The sequence below is a fragment of the Episyrphus balteatus genome, chromosome 3 (assembly GCF_945859705.1).
Source record: "Episyrphus balteatus chromosome 3, idEpiBalt1.1, whole genome shotgun sequence".
NCBI classification, from domain to species: domain Eukaryota; kingdom Metazoa; phylum Arthropoda; class Insecta; order Diptera; family Syrphidae; genus Episyrphus; species Episyrphus balteatus.
This window is the reverse complement of record NC_079136.1, coordinates 104,985,468-105,007,645: the sequence shown is the minus strand read 5'-3', so window position 1 is coordinate 105,007,645 and position 22,178 is coordinate 104,985,468. Positions and strand designations below refer to the sequence as shown.

General features: G+C 33.5%; 1 protein-coding gene across 3 annotated transcripts in view; it reads right to left on the bottom strand.

Annotated features, from left to right (window-relative positions):
• The window catches only part of LOC129913586 (hemicentin-2), a 358,695-nt gene that overhangs the window by 136,653 nt on the left and 199,864 nt on the right, over window positions 1–22,178 (bottom strand). For all 3 annotated transcript variants that reach the window (XM_055992340.1, XM_055992341.1, XM_055992339.1), the window contains exon 11: window positions 15,258–15,421. In XM_055992340.1, coding sequence (XP_055848315.1) covers window positions 15,258–15,421 — 164 coding nt within the window. The remainder of the gene's footprint in view (window positions 1–15,257; window positions 15,422–22,178) is intronic.

The following is a 22,178-nucleotide window of genomic DNA, read 5'->3' as shown; positions in this document are numbered from 1 at the left end:
TCTTGCTCGTGGCTCCATAGGATATACTTTGGCTTTTCTCTTGTATCGACTTGTTTTTCAATGGTTTTAAATGGAAAATTAAACTCATCAAATTTTACATCGCGAGAGATCTTAATTTTTCTTGTTTCCATATCCCAGAGTCGGTATCCGTTCGTAGCATATCCTACCATAACTGACTTTCTGCTTCTTGGTTCAAGTTTCTTTCGACATTGAGTTGGGATCCAAGCATACGCCTTACAACCAAATACTCTTAGCTTTTTGAGATTTGGTTTTGACCCAAACCATAATTCGGCTGGAGTCATCGAACCTTCTAAACAACGGGTTGGACTCCGGTTGATCGTATAGACGGCAGTAAGTGCAGCTTCATTCCACATTTCATTTGGGACACTTGATTCGATTAATAAAACTCTTATTGTTTCAGTAAGAGTTCGATTAAACCTCTCAGCAACGCCATTTTGTTGAGGAGAATATGCAACTGTTGATTCAACTTGAATTCCTTTTTGTTTATACCAAGAATTTTGTTCTTTGGATAAATATTCTCGCCCTTGATCAATAGTCAGTTTTGAGATTGCACAATTAAACATAGCGGTCGACAAAGCTTCATAATCTTTGAACGCTTGAAACACATCTGACTTGTTCTTCATCAAGAAAATCATGGCAAAATGACTAAAATCGTCAATAAAAGAAACAAAATATTTCGAACCGTCATATGCAATTGGACTTAATGGACCGCAAACATCTGAATGTATTCGTTCGAGAGCTCGCCTAGCTCTATTACGGGTTCCATTAAAGGGTTCTCGTACCTGTTTTCCTTCAATGCATACGTCACAAAAATCAATTTTGGACCTTTGAATATTGCTTGAAATTAGATTCGTCTTGGCAAGGACATCCATTCTTTGCTTACTGATGTGTCCAAGACGACGATGCCATAACAAAGATTCATCTTTTGAACATATATTAACCTTTGCTTCATTGATTTCTACTTCAAGTTCATACAAGTTCGCTCTTAAGTATGCTGTCGCTATAAGTTCGTTGTTACTCAAAATTAAAGCCTTGTGTCCACAAAACTTGACTTCAGCTCCAGCATTCGTTAATTTACTTACTGAAAGTAAATTGTCTCTTAGCTCAGGTATATATAGAACGTTTTTAATCGTGAGCTCAGTTTTATTATCGCTCAATCCTTTGATTTGTCCCATTTTGTGTGCTACCAAGGATTGATCGTCTTTGGCAACATTTATTTCAATGGGAAATTTCAATTCGGACATCTCTGAAAAATACCATTTCTCATTAGCGAGATGATCGCTAGCTCCAGAATCTAGCTTGAAAACAATCTTTTTGCATTGTTTATCTGTTGGACATTTTCTATCCGCCATGAAGCAAAAACCTTTGTGGATTGCGGTTTGAGCTTCTTTTGCATAGCAATCTTTAGCTTGGTGACCAAATTTGTTGCATTTAAAACATTTGCCATTAAATTTCTTTTTCTTGTAGTTCTTCTTTTTACTCGAAAAGGCTATTGATTCTTGAAAATCTTCACCTTGGCGATCATTAAGTTTCAGTTCTTCAGCTTTCAATCTTTCTTTGACCATAGACAATGAAAGTTTCTTTTCGTCTAAGTTCTGAAGAGCTGTAACCAAAGCATCAAATTTTTCCGGCAACGTTAAAAATAGTTGGGTTAGGACATCATTATCTTCCATATTTGCCCCAGCCATTTTCAGTTGACGAACCAAATTTTCGAAGGTAACCAAATGTGATGTTATTGAATCGCTACTTTTCATTCGCAGCTTTATTAGTTGCTTTCTTAGTAAATGCTGGTTAACCATCGAAGTTTTAGCGAATGTAGACTCCAGGTTGAGCCACATCAATTTTGCAGTTTCTTGATCTCTCACATAACTGAGATAATCAGAATGAATAAAACTAACCAAACAATGTTTAGCTATTTTATCTCTCTTCATAAACTCGCTTCTTAGACCTGCTTCTTCCGGGGGTTCGTCGGTTAGAACGTCCCACAAATTTTTCGATTCCAATTGAATTTTCATTCGAAATTGCCAATCATCATATCCACAACCGTTAAATTGTGGAATAGATTGCACATAATCTTTATTGTCGCCCATAACCTATTGTAATTAAAATGCTTTGGCTTCGAATAAAAATAACAATTAGTAAGAATTTATTAATTCAACTTATTCTCACAAAGTTTAGAATCGGAATGAAAATTTATAAAATTTAATTTGATTACTTTTAAGAAATCGATTGCTTGAGTTTCTACAATTTCTATTTATAAAAATCTGTGATACATTCCTACAGAAACAACAAAAAAAAAAACTATAAGAAAAAAAAAAACGCGAACTGTGATACGAAATACTGTGATTTACCTCACCAGACTCAACGTCAATATGAACCCAAGTACCTTATAAACTGTGATATTTTTTTTAGTAATAAGTTAGTTGTATACGCCATGATCTGTGATATTAGTTCTTCATACACTGCATAGTAATTATTTATTTATTTCATATAAACCCCGTCTAAGATATTTGTGTGTATTCGAATAATTAAAGGTACTCAAAATAAGAAAAGAATCAAAAAGAAGACATCGACAAAAACAGAGGATTACCTAGAGAAAAATCAACCATTCAGTCGACCGTTATAAATGCAAAACTGATCGAACTAAAGTTCAAATACAATAATACAAAAAAAAAAAAAAAAAACACCAATAAAATATTCTTAAATAATGTGGGGGCGATATCTTTAATGGATATGCGGCTAGCAGTAAGTACAGGGTCTAAAACTAAATCTTGATCGCACAATGACCTTCGAAAAGTTAGTGCCTAAATTTATAACTTGTATGTTCTTATATAAGGTAAACCTATAATTATTTTATTCAACAAAACAGCAATTTGCATTCAAACAAACTTACGATAACGTATAGTCTTAAATTATAACCATTGGTGTTCACTCCACAGTCTGAGTGTGTATCCAAATCACTGTAGTTGCCCGGCTGTGTGTGGGTTGCTGTGGGTTCTTCCCCACCGTAGGACAGGACCGTTTATCTATCTCTTGCTTTTGGTCCAGCTGGACATACAATTTAACTCGCCACACACATATGTACCTCTATATAGCCCAGCCACCCACTCTGTATCTTTTTTGGGCGAACCCAAAAACTACAGAGCAGGTGTTTTGTTATGGTCACCTTGAAGCAAAGGGGCATTGGGTAGGCTTAAGGAAGTGAACCTCAGAAGAGTATGGGAATTGGCTTAAGCGTAAGCGATTCAAATAATGTTTCTGGACATAATAGTAAAAATGGCCACTTTGAGCAATCCAGCAGCAACTAACGACGGTCTACTAAAAGCCAATGCTGGGGAGAAGCACAAATTTTAGGTTAGGTCGGCGCTAATGCAAATATGTACCTACCTTTGCATAAATGTCTTGTATTGGGCTCATAGAATGGTAATACCCACTCTATGAGAATGGAAATAGTAACCACCGACTCAATTTCTTCCCTCATGCCTGCTAGGGCGGTGGATTTGACTCTTGGTCGGTCAGACCAAGCTCAGAAAAAAAGATCTGATTTTGTTCAGCTGCTTCTGGGGACAAGGGCTTCTCAACAAAAAGAACAAACACAACAGGATGTGTATATTTATGATAAGACCAAGGGAACGCACGAATTAAAGCGAAAATGTAGAAAAGAAATAAATTTTATAAATTTATGCAAGCCGGCAAAAGAAAATCTATTAATGAGGAGAAAAAAAAGAAATATGCTTGTAAATTGTCATAAACTTTGACAGCTTTGAAAAGAGCCGCTGCAAAGAAAAGTTTTGTGTTGTTCTTTAGGGTTGAGGTATGAGATAAGGGATAGGTAGTGCAATCTGTTATAATAAAAAAAAAAAGGGTTTGGATATTATTTAATATAAAACGCCTAAAGGTAGATAAATAATTTTGATATCGAATTTGAATTTGAATTCAAATACAAATATGAATCCCCCACTACCTTTACACATAGTGCGGTACAACAACTGCATCCGCAGTTAGAGAGCCGATTCTAGTTGGAAGTAGGATGGTATGACTAGGAACGTAGTTTGGGATATGGTATATGGTTAGTCGTGTAGGAGCAAGCAAAACGTGAACTTATTTTCAATAAGCAATAGTAAATTGAATCATCATTTTAAGTGGACAAAGGAAGTCTAGTATGAAATCTTTGTCTTGAATTTAAAGTAAGATAGATTAATATAGTTTCAAAGTAAAGTGATAGTAAACCAGTGTTTTTTTTTATAAAATTTAGAATATTTTGGAGTGTCACAATATCTAATTTTGAAGCTCAACACGCAAAGGAAAACTACAAACTTAAGTTTTTTTTCTACTAAACAAAAGGGGTGAGTTTTACATACCAAAATTGTGTAGTTTTGAACGTAGGAACTTATATAAAGTATGTTTTATGGAATTAGGGTGAACTGGTGGTTTTCGAGAAGACGAAAGTCGAAACCGCTATCCATAAGAAGCGCTTAAGGAAAAACGGGATAGCGGTATAGCGGAACAGTAGCACAAAAGAAAGTCTTGTGATCGAATTACGACTATTTGAAAAGATACTGCTAGGCAAAAGAAAAACGGAAACGTTAAACTGGAAAGTCTGTCGATTCACCAGACTTAGTCAAGTAAAGATTTAAAAACTAAAGGCATATTCGAAATAAAGTGCCATTAAGATACCAGCACCATACATTTTATATTAAAATCGATATACATAGTAACGAATACAAATTTACACGCGGCAACCTGCTACCCGGTGGTACAGTAGAGTACCCGCTTTTATGGGTTCACCCCCTTTATAAAATTAGTAAAAAAGCAATAAAATAGTATACCAATACACCCAATAAGATAACATAATCAGCAAATCCAGGATCCTGCGAACGAAATCGAAGATTCGCCAGAAGAAGCAACGATAATTATATATATAATCTATTTTGGCGTGATAGTTTTTTTTGTTTTATTTCATATTTTTTTGTTATTCTTTCTTTTTATTATTGATATTTTTTTTGTTGTTAATTTATATTTCCGTAATTTATTCCGTGATTGAACTCGTTATAAAGAAAAAAAAACGGTTGGCGAGCGTTTTATATTTTATCTTTGCGTCGTCCCATCTAAGATAGGGTTCCTCCAACGCTATTTAAACCGTGTTTCCAAGGTAGTTTACCATTTGGCACTCCCCCGATACACAGAGCTCTATGTATAGGCAGGAAAAACCCCGAAACTAGTTAGTTTTTTTTTTGCGTTGGCGACAATTTTGGCCAAATTATAAATTTTAAAGTGGTTTGGGGAATCCGTAAGGATTACGGGACGGACTTTAGGAACCGCTCAAATTGACCGTTACGCCAACGGTTTTCAACTTATAGTTCATATATTGTAAATCATTTTATTTTAAATATTGTTTTCTTGTTTTATATTAATTTTAATTATTGAATTGGAATTTTATTAGTTTTCAGAGTTAATAAGAAAAGCAAATCGAAAACTAAAGAATAAAGCGTAATTTAAATCTAAATAATAAAGCTAAACTTAAATCTTAATTTTGGAACCATATTCAAAATTATAAAGTGAACCTGTAAATTCAAAACTAAGTCAACGAAATATCAAAATCAATTTTGGAATCAAAGCCATTTTTTTGCATGGTTGTGAGAGAGTCTTTGATGTGTTATTTTTGTCTTGTTTTATGGAAATTATTTATTTTAGTTAGGTTTTAGATGTAGAATAAATAAAGATTTGTAAATCACGCCAAATTTAAAGCAAACAAAAATGGTGTTGTTACTGGACTGTTACGGCAGCCCAATGGAATAAAGATTTTTTGTTTCAGGGGGGTGTAATTAGGCTGGTTTAAGCCTCTCGGTGGGGGTAAGTATGACTTGACAGCGAAATTAGGTCTTTCTTTAGGGGGATTCCAAAAAGACTGGACCAACGGAATCCCAGGTAGGGTGGGAAAAGGTCCTGCTGCGCCGTCATCTGCAGCGCCTCAAAGTGTGAGTTTGTTTTGTGTGGGTGGTGAATTTTTTTGGTACAGAATTTCGGCATGATATATGTTTTGAAAACAGGTGAGGTACTGCTGTGGGGGCAAGACCCCCCCTAATCCGACGAGTTGAGCCGTGTGACGCAAGCATGCCGCGGCCCCTACAGCGTGCAATCTATCCCCTTTCCCCCTAACCTTCGTCTTCAAATATGGGAATCGTGAATCTTGTAAGAATGATTCTGGAGCTGAGGATCTTGGAAGCAACGGTCCTGCCCGCGAAGAAGACATGGTTGTCTCCTATTACCCTCCCTATTGCCTGGTTTCAAGGCTTGCGGTAAACCGCTAGCCAAAAAAGAAATGTTAAAATAAAATGAAAAGTTAAAACCGCAAATGGGCCGTTAACAAACGTTTTAAGAAAAATACAGCGTCCCACAAATTATTGTGATGAATCTCGAAATTATATAATAAAAAAAAGAACTTCCGGAATAAAACCACTATGTAAAATATATGTACAACAAAAAAAATTAAACTGCTTTTTCGCAATTTAATTATTTTTCACTCTACTTATCTTTCTATGCCACTTTCTCTCGCCTCCTAAACTTCCTCGAAAATTTTCGCTCCTCGAAAAATTTCTCCAATTTTTTTTTTTCAAAAAAAAAAATCTTTTCTCGATTGCAATTCTTTAATCGCAAAACTTTTCCTCGATTTTTCTTCCTCTTTTTCTGTTCCTCCAAAAATTCAACTTGTCGCTTGGTAAGCTCACCAAAAAGTAAACTTCCAAGCTAAATCCCCATCATTACATTCCTCCTTTGACCATTCCATTCTCTCACACATACATACATTCATTCAATCGTTTTCGTGATCGTCGGTCACGGATTCCCGGCTTCCTGGAAGCTTCTCTGCTTCTTTTAAGGAAAGTCACCGTTGTTGAGTCTCAACTAAACTTTACTCTCACACACACAAACACGGATTCAGCAAGTTGTTGGATGTCTTCCAAAACTTGCCGGAACTAAATGGCCGAGTTCAGACCCAAACCCAACTACTTTTTACGAGGAAAATAAAAAAGAATTAAAATCGAGAAAAAGCTTCCGCTGAGCATTTTCCCAGTTAATCATAAAAGATTCGAGTGTGTTTCGAAGAGCGAACAAAATTCCAATATTAAACTTTTCGAGAAGATAGGAGGAAGGCATTTTCCAAACTCAAACCTATTATTCCGATAATTCTTTTCTTTGAACTAAACTAAAATTTTAAACGGGTTAAAGACCCATTTTGCTTACATATATATAAAAAATTTTCAATTATATTACTTTAAGTTAAAAGAATTTACGTTAAGATTAAATTACTATTTGATGTTAATGTTCACATTGATGTTAATGTTTATGTTGTGTTGTAAGCAGTGGCGTACGTTGAGTCGCCGGGGCCCCGGGGTAAGACTCAATTTTGGGGCCCCTTTGATATTTGGGGGGCCCCTTAGTTACAAAAAAAAATTACGTGTACGCCATAGGTTTTTTTTTGTATGGCTTATTTATTTTTAGGTTTATTTTAATGTGCCCCCTAGAATCAAAAACAATCTATTCCACTTTTTGGGAAAAATGAGTTAGAAACGCAGTTTATCTCAATTTTTCAACCTCTTTCTTTTAGAGTGGTTGAGCACTTTCAAAGTCAACTTGTTCCAGAGTTATACTTTATAGAAATATAACATTTTGAATCAAAACGAATGTATTCCACATTCTTCACATTTTTTGAGAATCAAAACAACACTATTCCTGATATAAAGCAAAATATTTCTTTTGCTAGGTTTCAAAAGAAAACTATTCCTATGCATGACTTTCAAAACACTTCTATTCCAAAATTAATTATTAAATATTTTCGGAACGCGTTGGGTGACAAAGGAAAGCACAGTCAGTATAAAATCAAAAGTACATGTTTAATTCGATTCAGAAGTTGTTTTTTTTTAATAAAGTGGGAAAAAGTGCTTCGTAACTTTTTTTTTAAATAACTCAATAAAAGAAAAAGTGGAATAGATTGTTTTTGATTCTAGGGGACACATATATTCGTAATGGACTTTGCTATACTTACTTAAAATGTCTCTCATAAAAGTAGTAAACACTTGTACTAGGGGCCCCCAAAATTAAATATTTAGAGACCTCTAAAATAAAAATTTTTTAGCTAAGAATTGATAGTTCTTGGGGCCTTTGTTCTGAAGTAAAAATACATATTTTATTTTCCATCATCAGACATAATTTTTTTTATTTTGGGGCCTCTGAAAAATTATTTTTAGAGCCTCAAAATTAAATACTTAAAGGCCCCTTAAATGTAATATAATTTTTTTGGAGCCAAGAATTAATAGGTATCTATTGGGGCCTCTTTTCTGAAGTAATATTCGGAATGCCACCAATAACGTAATGTTTTTATTTTGGGCCCTGATGTATTTATGTTGGGGCCCCTGAATTTATATTTAATTTTCCATTTGATTGTTTTGAACCACTTTTGAGGATCCTAAAATAATTTTTTTTTGGTTTTTTGGGGCCCCTAATGTATTATTTGTGGTGGCAAAGATTTTTCAAGTAATATTTTTTGGGGCCCTAATATAAAATTATAATTTTTCTTTTAAAAAAGCAGTTTATTTCTTTTGGGGCCCCGGGGGCAACCTTTTTTTTAAATCAATATACATATGTATATTGTGTGGCTACCAATGCATTATACATTACACTGAATGACATAATTTGTCTCCCTGCTTACTTCGTAACTCAATTTATGCAGTTTCCTTCTCTGCATTGTCTCCAGTGTAGGCCCTAAGGTCGGTCGGGGGCCCCGGGGCGCCGACCCGTTTGCCCCAAGGGAGTGTACGCCCCTGGTTGTAAGTAAGAGTCCTCTTGACTCCTTACTTCTTCAGCTCATCCGCTGGCATTTTCGATAAGACATTTAAAGGACCATCTGTCCAACTCGAACTTTCAGCACGAACAATTGTTTTTGTTCCTTTTGAAAAACGCTGGCTAGGTACACCAATGGCTGATGGGACCAAGGTGGCCCTCAACTTCGCCAGTATTTTGCAGCCGCAACGAAAAGAGAACGGGGAAAGGAAAGAAGCGGAAGCTGGTTTTTGTTGCGGTAGATTTTACCGTAATAAACTTTCAAAACCCAAGTTTTGTTGCTTCTTTGGGAAGAACCCCCCTGAGCTTAACACAGCATAAGTAAAAAAGGATCACAGTATTCACGAAATGGGTTATTTGTCAAATATTGTAGATAGCTACTTTAAAGAAAAAGATTTAAATAGTTGCAAATAGGTGCAACGTAAGCACACTTACACTTTTGGTATTTATTATTCTTATTGTCCACGATTTTCATTTATTTCAAACTAGACGCGGGAACTACTCCCGAGCTCATTTTCAAATTCTTGTAACATTGAAAGCTCCTCCATTTTTCATTAAAACTACGTTTTTGTATGAGAATTGAAAAATACGTCGTTTTCGATTGGCCGTCCGGAAGCGTGCGGAATCAATCAGAAGAATGCTGAAAGCGTTTATTTATTCGCACGAAAATGCTTCGCATCTCAGAAGCGAATTTCTCTTCTTGATTTCAAAACAGAATTTACTAAAAATCACTGAAGTATATGTCGTTTTCGATTGGTTCCACTCAAGGATTCACTCATTCTGAAATCCAATAAAATAGTCTGAATTGCTTCCACTCAATTCTGCAATTTTTATCTGTATTGGTGAATAATCAAATAAAATCGTTTTGCTTTTCTACTAGGAAATTCGGTTTGACGTTTAATTTAGATATTATTGATTTTGAGTGAATTCTGTTTTGAAATCAAGAAGAGAATTTTTATTCTGAGAAGCGTTCTGTTTGTAAAGTTTGTGCGAATTAAACACTTACAGAAGGCTTCTGAATGATTCCGGAAGCTTCCGTAGAGCCAATCGAAAACGACATTAAATAATAATCAAACAAATTCTCCAAATGAAAAAACAAAACATTTTTATTTGATTTTTCACCACAACAGATATTAAATTGAGAATTGAGTGGAAGCGATTCGAACTTTTTTATTAGGTTTCAGAATGAGTGAATCATTGAATCAAAAACGACATTAATGCAGTTGAAAAAGTTTTTGAAAAAATATTGTAAACCAACTGTACCTACTGGATCTACATCTCTTTAAATGTGTTTAAACAAAAAAGTCAGATATAAAGCTTCTTCTTCTTCCTTTTTCTCGGCGCTGTTATGATCTCGATGTCGAGGGGATCATAACTATCCCACGTTACTGCTTCACACTAGTGATCCGCTTGTGGGGTTCGCCGGGTTGACCTCAGAAATCGGCGGCAAGCCTCCCGGTTTTGTATTGTTCCATTTCTAAGGCCAACTGAATGCTGGTGTTTTTGCATTTGCTTGTACCAGGAGTTTTTAGGCCTACCTTTCTTTCTATTTCGTGTTGGAACGTTGTATGATATTGCTTTTTTGACGGGGTTCTCAGGATCTCTCCTTTGAACATGGCAATACCAACTGAGTCGGTCGTGTTCAATTTTTTGGGAGATGGTGTTTTTAACATGAAGGCTTCCTCGGATCTTCGTACTTCTAATTCTATCAAGCTTTGTTACTCCTGCTGTCATACGAAGCATCTTCATCTCAGCTGCCGTTAACTTACTCTCATACTTTTTGTACATTGTCCAACATTGTGAACCGTATGTGAGTGCTGGACGCACAACTGTGGTGTAGAGCCTTTCTCTCAGCTTAGGGGGCATTTTTCGATCACAGAAGATAGCAGAATTTTCCCGCCACTTCATCCACCCTACGCTTACGCGATGATTGATATCGTCATCACAAGTACCTTCGTTATTTATCATAGACCCCAGATATTTAAACTTTTCACACTTGGGAAGCACTACACCATTCAAATAAATGTCAGGAATAGGCCTGTGTGGATCAGTCAGATATGAAGCTAAACTTGCCAATTGAGCCTAAGTGACATGAATATTTAATTTTTTTTAAGTTGAACTATACTTTATTAAACTGCACTTTGTTACATAAATTCATAAACAAGTATGAGAGGTAAGACATAATCTGCTATTGCTTTTTTTTCGTAATTTTAAAAAATTGTTTCAAAATTATTATTATTTTTTTTTTTTTTGTTTATTGAGAGTCACCACGTGCAATCTTGCCCAGGGGTGCCGGTAGTGCTAAAACCGGCACTGCCCCCTCGAAAACCTTATATGGGAGTTATGCGTTAAAAAAGAGATATTAAAAAAAATAAAATCCATCCATCCTTTTAGGCCCTAGCTCCCATTAAGGTCCCGGAAGTCAGGGTTAAAACCTTGCTCCGATCGGAGCAAATTTGCTCCACTTTTGAGGGAAAAAAATAATCTACTTCAACGCTCCGCTTTTTCAGGATTTACCCCACTTTTTCCACACAGAAAAATTGTTTCCTGAACTAACTTTGCTAACCATATTGGAATGTTTTAAATCGAAATTGTATTTATTTTAGAATTGCAAACAAATTTTTGAACCACCACTTGCATTAATGAGGATAATAAAACAATATAATTTGGTCCAAGGTGAATTTATCATAAAATAGTTCTTTTTTGTGAATTGAATAGACTTTAATTTAAGTCTTATAATTATTTTTTATTAAAAAAACTTTCCTAAAAGTTAAAGTTTTTTTTTTTGTTTCAAATCTACTCCGGAAATTTTGCATTTGCTCCACTTTTTTTTCAAATTTGCTCCAAAATTTCATGACCGAGGTTCGAACCCTGCCGGAAGTCCGTCTGTCAGTCTGTCGTCAGCCTGTCAGTCTATCAGTCTGTCTGTATACGAAGCTACAGCCTAAACGGATGGACTGATTAATGTCAAACTTGATGTGTACCGTTAATTGGCGACTCTCCAGAGTGGTTTTTTGAAATTAATTTTTTTGGACCAAAAATAACGGTACTTCTCATATACCGATTTTAGTAAAGTTGAAATTTCTCGAAAACGGCTCCAACGATTTTGTTAAAAAAATTAAAATAATAATTTTTAAACAAGGTCTATCTTTTGATGAATTTTTTTTTTTTTTTTTTTGAAAATCATAAGGTGTGTTTTTTTGTTTATCTATATAGATTTTGTGCCAAAAAAACGACATCAAGATTTTTGAAAGCCGTCCAGATGTTTGGCACCACTGTACATACACTTTGGCAACTGTCTGTCAAAAATGTTCCTTGCTAATGTTTTTTTTTAACTTCTTAGTGGTATGGCCAATACATCCATGATGGATTCATTTTTTCACAAAAAACCAAAACCATTCGTATGGGCATTGCATTCATGTTGGATTCCAATTTTTTTTAACAAAAAACCAAAAATTTTTTCTATATATTCTTAGCTACATTTTAAGACCATGAACATAAACATTAGTTGCGTCGTTCTTGTGTTATAAGCGTTTGAAGGTAACCATATTGATTTTTTTTTCGTTTTTTTTTTTATCTGGAAAGTGCATTGCGTATATCTCGAAATATGAGAGCTTTTTTCAAACCCCATTTTCTCCGCTTTTTTTGTTAATATTTTTAGTTTTTCTGTATAAAACACCTATGACACAACAAATAAAGTACCTAGGCACTACTGTTTTTATCGAGAGAAAGTAAAATCTGGATAATTATCTGAATTTTTCAATAGTCTATACAGATAAAGTTTTTTTTTGTTTTTAACACGTAAATTGTTTTGATTTCAAATATCTCGAAATCGTTTTTTTTGTACAAAATCTATACAGGGTGTCCCAAAAGTTAACGTCGAAACGAAAACGGTAGATAGGGTAGGTGGTGACAGTTATCAGAAAAATAATAAAAAAAATCGCAGCCATATATTTTGTGAGTTATGGGTTATGTATAGATAAACAAAAAAACACACCTATTATTAACTGTACCTGCCATATGACCGCTTTTTTCAAATCTGATTTTCTGGCAAAGCGAAACCGTATTTCAACGAAATTTTTTATACAAAAGCATTTACCTATATAATATCTGTGTCAATAAGTTAAAAGAGCTTAAGTCAATTTTTATCATTTTTCAGTATAAGCAAATGAAATTTGTGGACATGATTTTTTTGTACTTTTTTTGTGATTACTTTTAAACTGTTGCCGCTGGACTAACAATTTTTTTTAGATCTTTTGATGTTGGTGACCTTTTTTGTATTTATATATGTAAGTTTTTGGTGAACGGGCTTCAGGTCAAATGAAACAAATATTTTCATATATTTGTTTCATTTGACCTGAAGCCCGTTCACCAAAAACTTATTTTTTTTTAGGATACAGGCTTTATACCCTTAATTTACATATATATATTTTTTCTTGAAAACGTTTGGGACGACCGTTACAATTAACCAAATATATTACTTTGACTTAAGTATACTATTTGGCGCAAATTCCAAGGAACAAAACACCTTATGTTACTTAAGCTGTTTTGCAAAATTGGTTTTGGTTCAAAATGCAGTTTTTAAAAATGGCTAAAGTCGACATAAGAACACAAATGGTTCACTCGACCACAAGTTTAAAATAGCTTATGTTGACCCAAGCGATGAATATATTTGAATTCAAAGTGTCATAAAAGCTTATGTCATGACTTAAGCTGATTTAAAAAAATGTATTCCTTTTAAGATTTGGACGATTTTGTTTTAACATATACATAAGCTATTATGCAAATGCAGTTTTTGTCCAAAAAGACTTAAGCTGCTATGATTTTTTTTTAAATTTAACGGTTTATATTTTGCGTAGAGAAATGAGACCCAGACTAAAACAAAGCTGAACAAAAGGTGAACATGTTAAGCAAATAAAATCGATTTTCAGTTATGTCGACATAAGCTCTTTTAACTTATTACCACAGAATGGTAGGATATAATGATGGTGAGCTATTTGCAGGTGCCGTCGATGACTGTAATAGGGGCTGTCGCTTGTCGCATTAATTCGAGCACGCAACAGCCAAAGTGCCTTTCTCATATGAGTTTGGCAATGGGGCGGGTTGCTCAAGGGTGCCGTTAACATCTTAGGCACCCGTGCATCGCAAGGACAATTAGACAATCCAGTCCGAATATTCTTCTTTTATCTCCGAACATCTGTTTTACTCATCATAACGTAACGTAGCTTTATTTTACTTGTTGGTTTTGTTAGTCCGAGTCTTTATTTAAGTCCTAGTTTATTTTATCTTTTCTTATTTTCTTTTCTTTTGTTGTTTCGTTGTTTTTAATTTAGTAACAGGCCTGATTTTTATGCCGCAGTCCAGCAAGGCAGACCAAAGAACCCACCCCAAATCCGACGAGTTTAAGCAAGCCAACCATACATGCCTGGCCTGATCGTAGCCTACCGGACACTCTTCCATCCATATTTTTGGTGTAGGATCTGTACCTACAGGGCGGAAGAGTTAAAGAAAAATCTTATACCGTTACAAGGTATGAGAGGAAAATTATAACTCTAGTACTAAATTCCGGAATAATAAAACTGACCAAAAGCTTTAATAAGGTAACACCTATAATATGAAGGTAATTTCAATATTCGTTTTTCGCACATTTGTCTTCCAGCAAACTTTTAATATAATAAGTTCAATTTTTCATATTTTTTGACACTATTGAGAGAAAAAAATTTTTAGCTGTAAAAAAACCATTCTGTTTTAAGCTGACGTGGCCAAATAATTTTTTAAGCTGCAAAACAAAAGAATACCTAGTTGGTTTTAAAAACCTTTATATACATACATATCTTTACAGTTTACAAAACTTACTTTCGTGATTTTACAAAATGTGATCAATGAAGTTAAGACCAGGCCACAACTCAGCTCAATTCAGATTCCCATATCTATTCGAACCAAGCCAATATTAAATTAATTTTTTGTTTTATTGTTTTGAATGAAAAATAGGGCATGGTTCGTAGGATTTTATTTCAAGAGGCAGAGACGTCTTAATTTGGCGCTCAAGAGGCCCCTACAAGCGGGGGCACACTCCGCACACCCCTTCCGACGCCTCTGCTTTCAAAGTCCCTTGTTCGGATTTATAACTGCAGGATTTCAACGTTCATCGAAATGGTAATGCTTACCGCCACGAAAACGATAGACATTTACAACCTACATAAATGTACCTAGTCCCAAATAACTTTCTACGGCCACTTTGGTAGCCTCTCTCTACTATGCATGTATTGCAATGCTATACTCGTATGTAGGCATATTTATTTATGTTGTTTCGATTGCAATTTTTTTTTTGTAATTCGTTATGTTAGATATGTTTCGCGTTTCGCTTTGTGTTTCTGTGTGTATCGTTTTTTATTTACCTACGACTTGCAATGATACTGGCTCCGATACTACTGTCCGTTCCTGACCATTTATATAGCTGGTTGCTCGGCATTCGTATTCGCCCTGATAGTCGTAAGTTACATTGTCGATAACTAGACGAGCTTCATTGCCTCTTTCGAGATACTTCGATCCGTGTGAAATCCTGCAAGGAAGAAAATAAATAAATGATGTTTTTGTTTTTGTAAATATGCATATGTACATACATATATATGATGTTTGTATAACTTTATATAAAAACGATGCAATTCAAATATACCACAAACGTTTCCCCACAGGCCACAGAAGATCCCAATTGTATTGATCCTCCCCTTGGGCAAAATTTAGCATTTAAATTTCGGGATTAAAAAAAAATGTTCGCATTTGAACTTTGAAAAAAAAAATGTTCGCATTTGAACTTCGGAATTCAATTGAAAATTTGAACTTCGCAAAACAAAGATTTTGGATACTTTGAGCGAGTGTCGGCACCAAGTAGACCAGACATGTCAAACTCAATGGTTACAAGGGACCAAAATAGCGAGATACAAATTTGTGTGGGCCGCAGAATATGTTAAGCTACAATTTTAATAGGTAAAACAATTTTTGTAAAAAAAAAAAACAGCAAGAATGATGAAACTATTTTTTTTCATTTACCATTTTTTCTCAGACCAAAGTTATTTATGCAGGATTTTATAGGTTACTCATTCCTCTTAATGACTGAAATAACTGCTCGCATCGACAGGTACCTACCCTTCAAGCAAGAAAACGGAGTTCAGAAAAGGCACTCCGACCGAGAAAAGCGGGGTTACACTCACACACTTGCAACTTTTTGTGTATGAACACAAAGTCGAAGGAGAAATCGTGGTGAAAAAACCAATACATATAAAATCGGCTCCGCGGTGATTATAATTTCCATACTAATTCGAGCCGCCTTCGGACCCGGATTCGGCGGAGCGGATTCGGACCGAGGTCGGACTTGTTTGCTTGAAGGGTACTGTCTAATTTGCAAACGATTTTATATAGCAGTTTTCAAGTAGACAAAAATACTTATAAAATCGGGCATTTCAACGAATTTGGAACTTACTTCGGAGTCAAACTAGAAATCGCTTTCCTCCATTTTCACTTGTTCGGCATTAATTCTATGTTTATGGAACAAATCGAAAAAAATCAAGAAAACTTGTCTTTCAAGAAAAAATATTCTGCAAGCCATTACGTATTCAATTTTAGTTTAGATTTTTTTGCTTACTATTTTTGATACGTCAAATCCTGGTTTATCTTCTGATATTCCAAAAGAGCTAAGTTGCATTGAATGCACATTTGCATTTGAACGTTGCATTTGTTCATATATTCGTTATATTATGAATTTTCCTAGCAGTTTTGAGTTTAACTCAGATAAATGTTTTGCTACATCTAGGTAGGTATCATGAATTATAAACTCTGCAACCATTTTAGATAGCAAGACATGCTGGTTTAAAGACTTCTATCATTAAAAACTAAAAAAATTTCCAAGCTACAAAATCGTTTGTAAGTTAACTCAGAATATTGGCTTCCTAGTTCACTTTAACGGACATATTATCCACTAGTTTACAAAATACATCTGGATGTAAAATTGTCAAATGTCAAAAATAAACCCAAATTCAAAATAGTTATCCCGATGTTATCCTGATGTAGACCAAATTTCAAAAATCGATTTCTTGCGATCACTCTAGTACTGTAGGCACCGCACAGTGCGGCGACTTGTGGAAAAAAATCAACAAACAAATTTGCCAAAAATGTAGAGCAAGTATGCAAAATTCAAGTAATAAGTCTGAATGAATAAGTCGACAGTTAATTAATGATTTCAATTTCAAATGAATGAACAAATGAAGTTCAATTTTCTCACAAGATCAATAAAAAGAAAAACAAATAATGAAAGTAAAGCATGGAATACACGATACAATCATCGTACACGACTTGAGATGTACCGATATCGTTAACAATATCGAAAGAAAGCACAAACACCATGCGATTCACTTACGATTTCATTATCTTTCAAATAAATTTTCTCATTTTTATCCATTATTTGGATGTAGTTAAAAAAAATGTATGTAATCTCAAAAACTGAATCATAGGTGAATTAAAAGCCCACACATGGTACAACCCTCATCTAATCAATCGCATACTATACTTTCTCTTGTTTTTCATCATCAGCATTCAACCGTGCGATATGGGTACAGCGGATACTTTGGTGTACACATACGATACAATCGAATGCGATTCAAATTTTGTACGATAATCGGTACGATAATTGTACCGTGTATCCATGCTTTAGATTTGTAGTTACCGGTTAAAAGAGTATTTACTGAAGAAAGAAAAGAACTTATGAAATGATATTTTTTTTGCTAGGTTCACATTCAGGATAGAAAATATAATTATTCTAACTGCATATTTTTTTTTACATGTGAATAAAATTTTTTTTCGATAGTCCAAATCAAAGCGTCTTTGTTCGTTATAAGTACTAACTTTGATAAGCCATATATTTTGAGATGTGTCAGATGGGAAAAAAGTGTTTTTACTTAAAGAAAGAAAGTAATTAGGTATATCTTTAAAAAAAAGTAAGCTTTTTCTGCAGAAACTTGCGCTTGCTCTTGTAACAAGTGTTTGTTTACGAGTATTTTTTACAGAATGTGTTCAAACAGGGAGCTTTTTGATGTTCGGCAGCCCGAGTGCGTGGTGTTTTGCAGTTTATGGAGTCAAAATTAAATATGCAATAAAATTTAGGGCCTATATATATCAAGAAATCTTAGCAAAACATGTGTTTTTTTTAATTTTTTTCCCAAATTGCCATATATACAAGTTCCTTGATTGAAATTTACTCCACTTTTTGAAGACAAAATACACAGAAATTATTATTATACTTTTTGATATATTTTAAACCTGATCTAGATATAATAGACCAGTGCCGAAGCCTTCAAAAACATTAAAAAGTAAGAAAAAATCATAGTAGGATGAAACCCATTAGAAAAGGAGGTGAATATGATAAAAATTAAAGGAAAAATAAATTACGGGCGAGCCGAGTTCGGGAAGTGGGTGGGTTGAGCTTTTAATGGTAAAAAATGGTATATCTCGATTTCCGGCAAAACTACAAGTTCTATGGAAAGAAGTTGTATGGCAAGGTTGTAGGTAATAAAAAGATCTACAACTTAGGCATTAACAATTTTTTCACATAACCTCAAAATTTATATGAAAAATTCAAAAAACCGAGTTTTTGGTTTTGGCTTTTGGTTTTGGTTTTTATCTTTTTCAAAAAGATGTTTTTTCTACAAAATTTGGTGAAAACCTACCTTATTATGTCTCAAATACACAGTAATTTATTTGATTTAAAATATTAATTTTTTAACCTTATACTTAATATGATAAAAAACACCCTTATTTTCAATCGAAAATTCACGTGCCAAAATATCAGTTTTTTTCAAAAAATCAGTGGGTAATTTGTTCGTTAAAATCTCTTCTTTCTGATAGTGTAAATATAAATTTACATTAGTATACCATAGTACATATTCTCGGAAAATGCAAAAAATGAAAAAAAAACTTAAATTCGAAAAAATTTTTTTATCATTATTAACAATTTTGGCCTATTTATTAAAATTAACACTTTAATTACTCAAAAACCATTTGATTTTATGTTACATTGATAAATCTATTGGTTATTGAGTAGTTAAAGTGTAAATTTTTATTAAAATTTAGGCCAAAATTGTTAATAATGATACAATTTTTTTTCGAATTTAAGCTTTTTTCATTTTTTGCATTTTCCGAGAATATGTAGGGTCAATGTGGGTAAATGTAAACAATTTCATGTCTTTTTTTTCTTTTGACTTGAGATTTTAATATCTAGTCACGGAACAACTTGAATGGTATCTTCAAATACAAATATGAAATGATGGCAATTCTTCTTTATAAATAGGTATAAACAAATATTTTCCAAATTGTTTAAATTACTGTCAAATATGGCATGTTTACAAATACTCCACCATATTTGTGTTTTTTTACAAATTCGGGGTAAATGTAAACGGTGGTTTATAATTTTGAATTTCCTCTTTATCATATGGATAATGACTTGAAAAACGTTCAAGAAGGTATTTCACAAAAACTTTTTCAAATTCCAATAAAAGTTTTTGTTTTCTTCCTTTGATTCTTTATATAGGCACCCAATATGCATCCTGAGCAGCTCTGAACGTCATATTTTTAATTTTTTTTACGTCAAAGACCGATTTTGCAACATCATTCACTGAAAACGATGTGTTGGCTACTTTAAAGTGTGACTCCGTGGCACTTTAGCAACAGTAATTGACTGAAACTACTTTATTTTTATTAAAACCAATAATTTCAGCAAAAATATATGTTTACGTTTACCCCCAGAATTCGTAGTTTACATTTTCCCATCATGAAAAATATTCTGGGGTAAATGTAAACACATGCAAATCGACATAAATGTCCTGTATTTTAAAATTTGTTTGTTTGACATAGAATCTACATCAAAATTCGAAACTAAAAAGTATTTGCAAATTGTTTTGACTTAATTGAATCTGCAAAAATTTTAAATATTTCTGAAAGACTAACGACTTGTTTGGCACTTTAAAAAATTATCTTTCACAGAAAATACGCTCGTCGAATGAATTCTCTCTTGACAGCAATGAGCTTGACGTATAATATAAAAGATACATGCGTCCGCGATTTGTACTTATGTATGCATCAAAGAGATTTAACAGAAGCTTGTTTTCATTTACCCCTGTTTATATTTACCCACATTGACCCTACTATGGTATACAAATGTAAATTTATGTTTACACCATCAGATAAAGACATTTTAACGAACAAATTACCCACCGATTTTTTGAAAAAACTGATATTTTGACACGTGAATTTTCGATTGAAAATTAGGGTTTTTTTTTATATTAAGTCAAAACAAGGTGAAAAAATAAATATTTGAAATTAAATAAATTACAGGTTATTTAAGACATAATAAGGTAAGTTTTCACAAAATTTCGGAGACAAAAATTTTTTTTTGAAAAAGAACCAAAACTCGGTTTTTTGAATTTTTCACATACATTTTGAGGTTATGGGAAAAAATTGTCCATACAAAAGTTGTAGATCTTTTTATCACCTACAACTTTGCCATACAACTTTTTTCCATAGAACTTGTAGTTTTGCCGGAAATTGAGATATACCATTTTTTTACCATTAAAAGCTCAACCCACCCACTTCCCGAACTCGGCTCGCCCGTAATTCATTTTTCCTTTAATTTGTATCATATTCACCTCCTTTTGCAATGGGTATCATCCTACTATGATTTTTTTTTGTTTCAAAAATTATCGACCCTGGTCTATAAATAGATAAAGATAAATATAATACCCTAGCTCATAATGGTGCTGAATATACAAGTGAACCTATCCACCCAAAAAACGATTGATTTCTAAAAACACACTGAACATATTCTATCGCAACACTAGTGGCATGACATCGAAGTTAAATGACTTATATAATAAATCTTTATATTGTGACTATGATGTTATAATTTTATCTGAAACCTGGCTAAACGATTCCGTATATAATAATGAAATTCTGTGTATTTATTTATTTATTTATTTAATTATTTATTTATTTATTTAGTACAGCTAAATACTAGCTTCAATTTACATTAATTTACAAATTTTAACAAAACATTATAATTAGGTATAAATTACAAAATCGAGTAAAAATTTGATTGAAATTTAGGAGATAAATTAAGTGATTGGTCAAATAAATTATGAAATCTATTATTGAAAACATTAAATAAACTGAACATTACATTTAAAGGAGTAAAACGTTCGTAATTGGTACGATAGTTTGATATTAATATACTATTGGGGACATTTCTGAAATTGCGTTGAGGAATATTAAAATTAATGCAAGACAAAAGGTGCAAAGAGTCTATTGCACATTGCAACATTTCACAATCACGAACATTAGAGACAGTTTTAAAGATTGTAACATCATCCGCATAAATAAGGCAATTCGAATGTTTCAAGACGGATGGTAAGTCATTTATGAATATTATAAAAAGTATAGGGCCCAAATGGCTGCCTTGCGGTATTCCAGAGTTAACACAAAAGTATTTTGATGGACAACCATTGAAAAGCACCGAGTATGAGTATAATATATATAGATGTGGTAGATCGGAAACAAATAGTACTTCGACAAACGGAGGTGGAGTTTTAATTGCTGTACGATCATCACACCATTCTAATCGTATAAACCATTTAAATTTTATGTCGATTGAATTTATATGTGTTGAGGCGGTGGTTTTCAATCGTCAATTTGTATTTACTTGTTCGTATATTCCCCCTCTGTCCTCACAAAACATTTATAAACTTCACGCTGATGCTATCTGTCTCTCATGCAAAAAATGTCCTAATGCTAACCTGCTTCATATTTGGTGACTTCAATCTACCCAATGCTAATTGGATGGCTGATCCTGAAGGTGGTGCATTTTTAACCCCCTTCTTCCCTTTGGACTTTGGAGAAAATGTACAAGAAATTGTTTCTAATTTTACTGATGACTGTGCAGATATGGGATTGTATCAAGTAAACCACATACAAAATACAAATTTTAAAATTTTGGACTTAGTTTTCACCGATGTTCCGCAACTAACAAAGATATCTGCAGCTGATACATTTTTATTTAAGAACTCAATCCATCACTCTTCAATTGAAATTCAATTTTATATAGATCAATATAACGAATCTTCGGTTCGCGGTAAAAAAGTTCCTGATTTCCGTAAAATTGATGATACGCAGTTTTTAAATCTTATATGATAAAAAACACCCTTATTTTCAATCGAAAATTCACGTGCCAAAATATCAGTTTTTTTCAAAAAATCAGTGGGTAATTTGTTCGTTAAAAT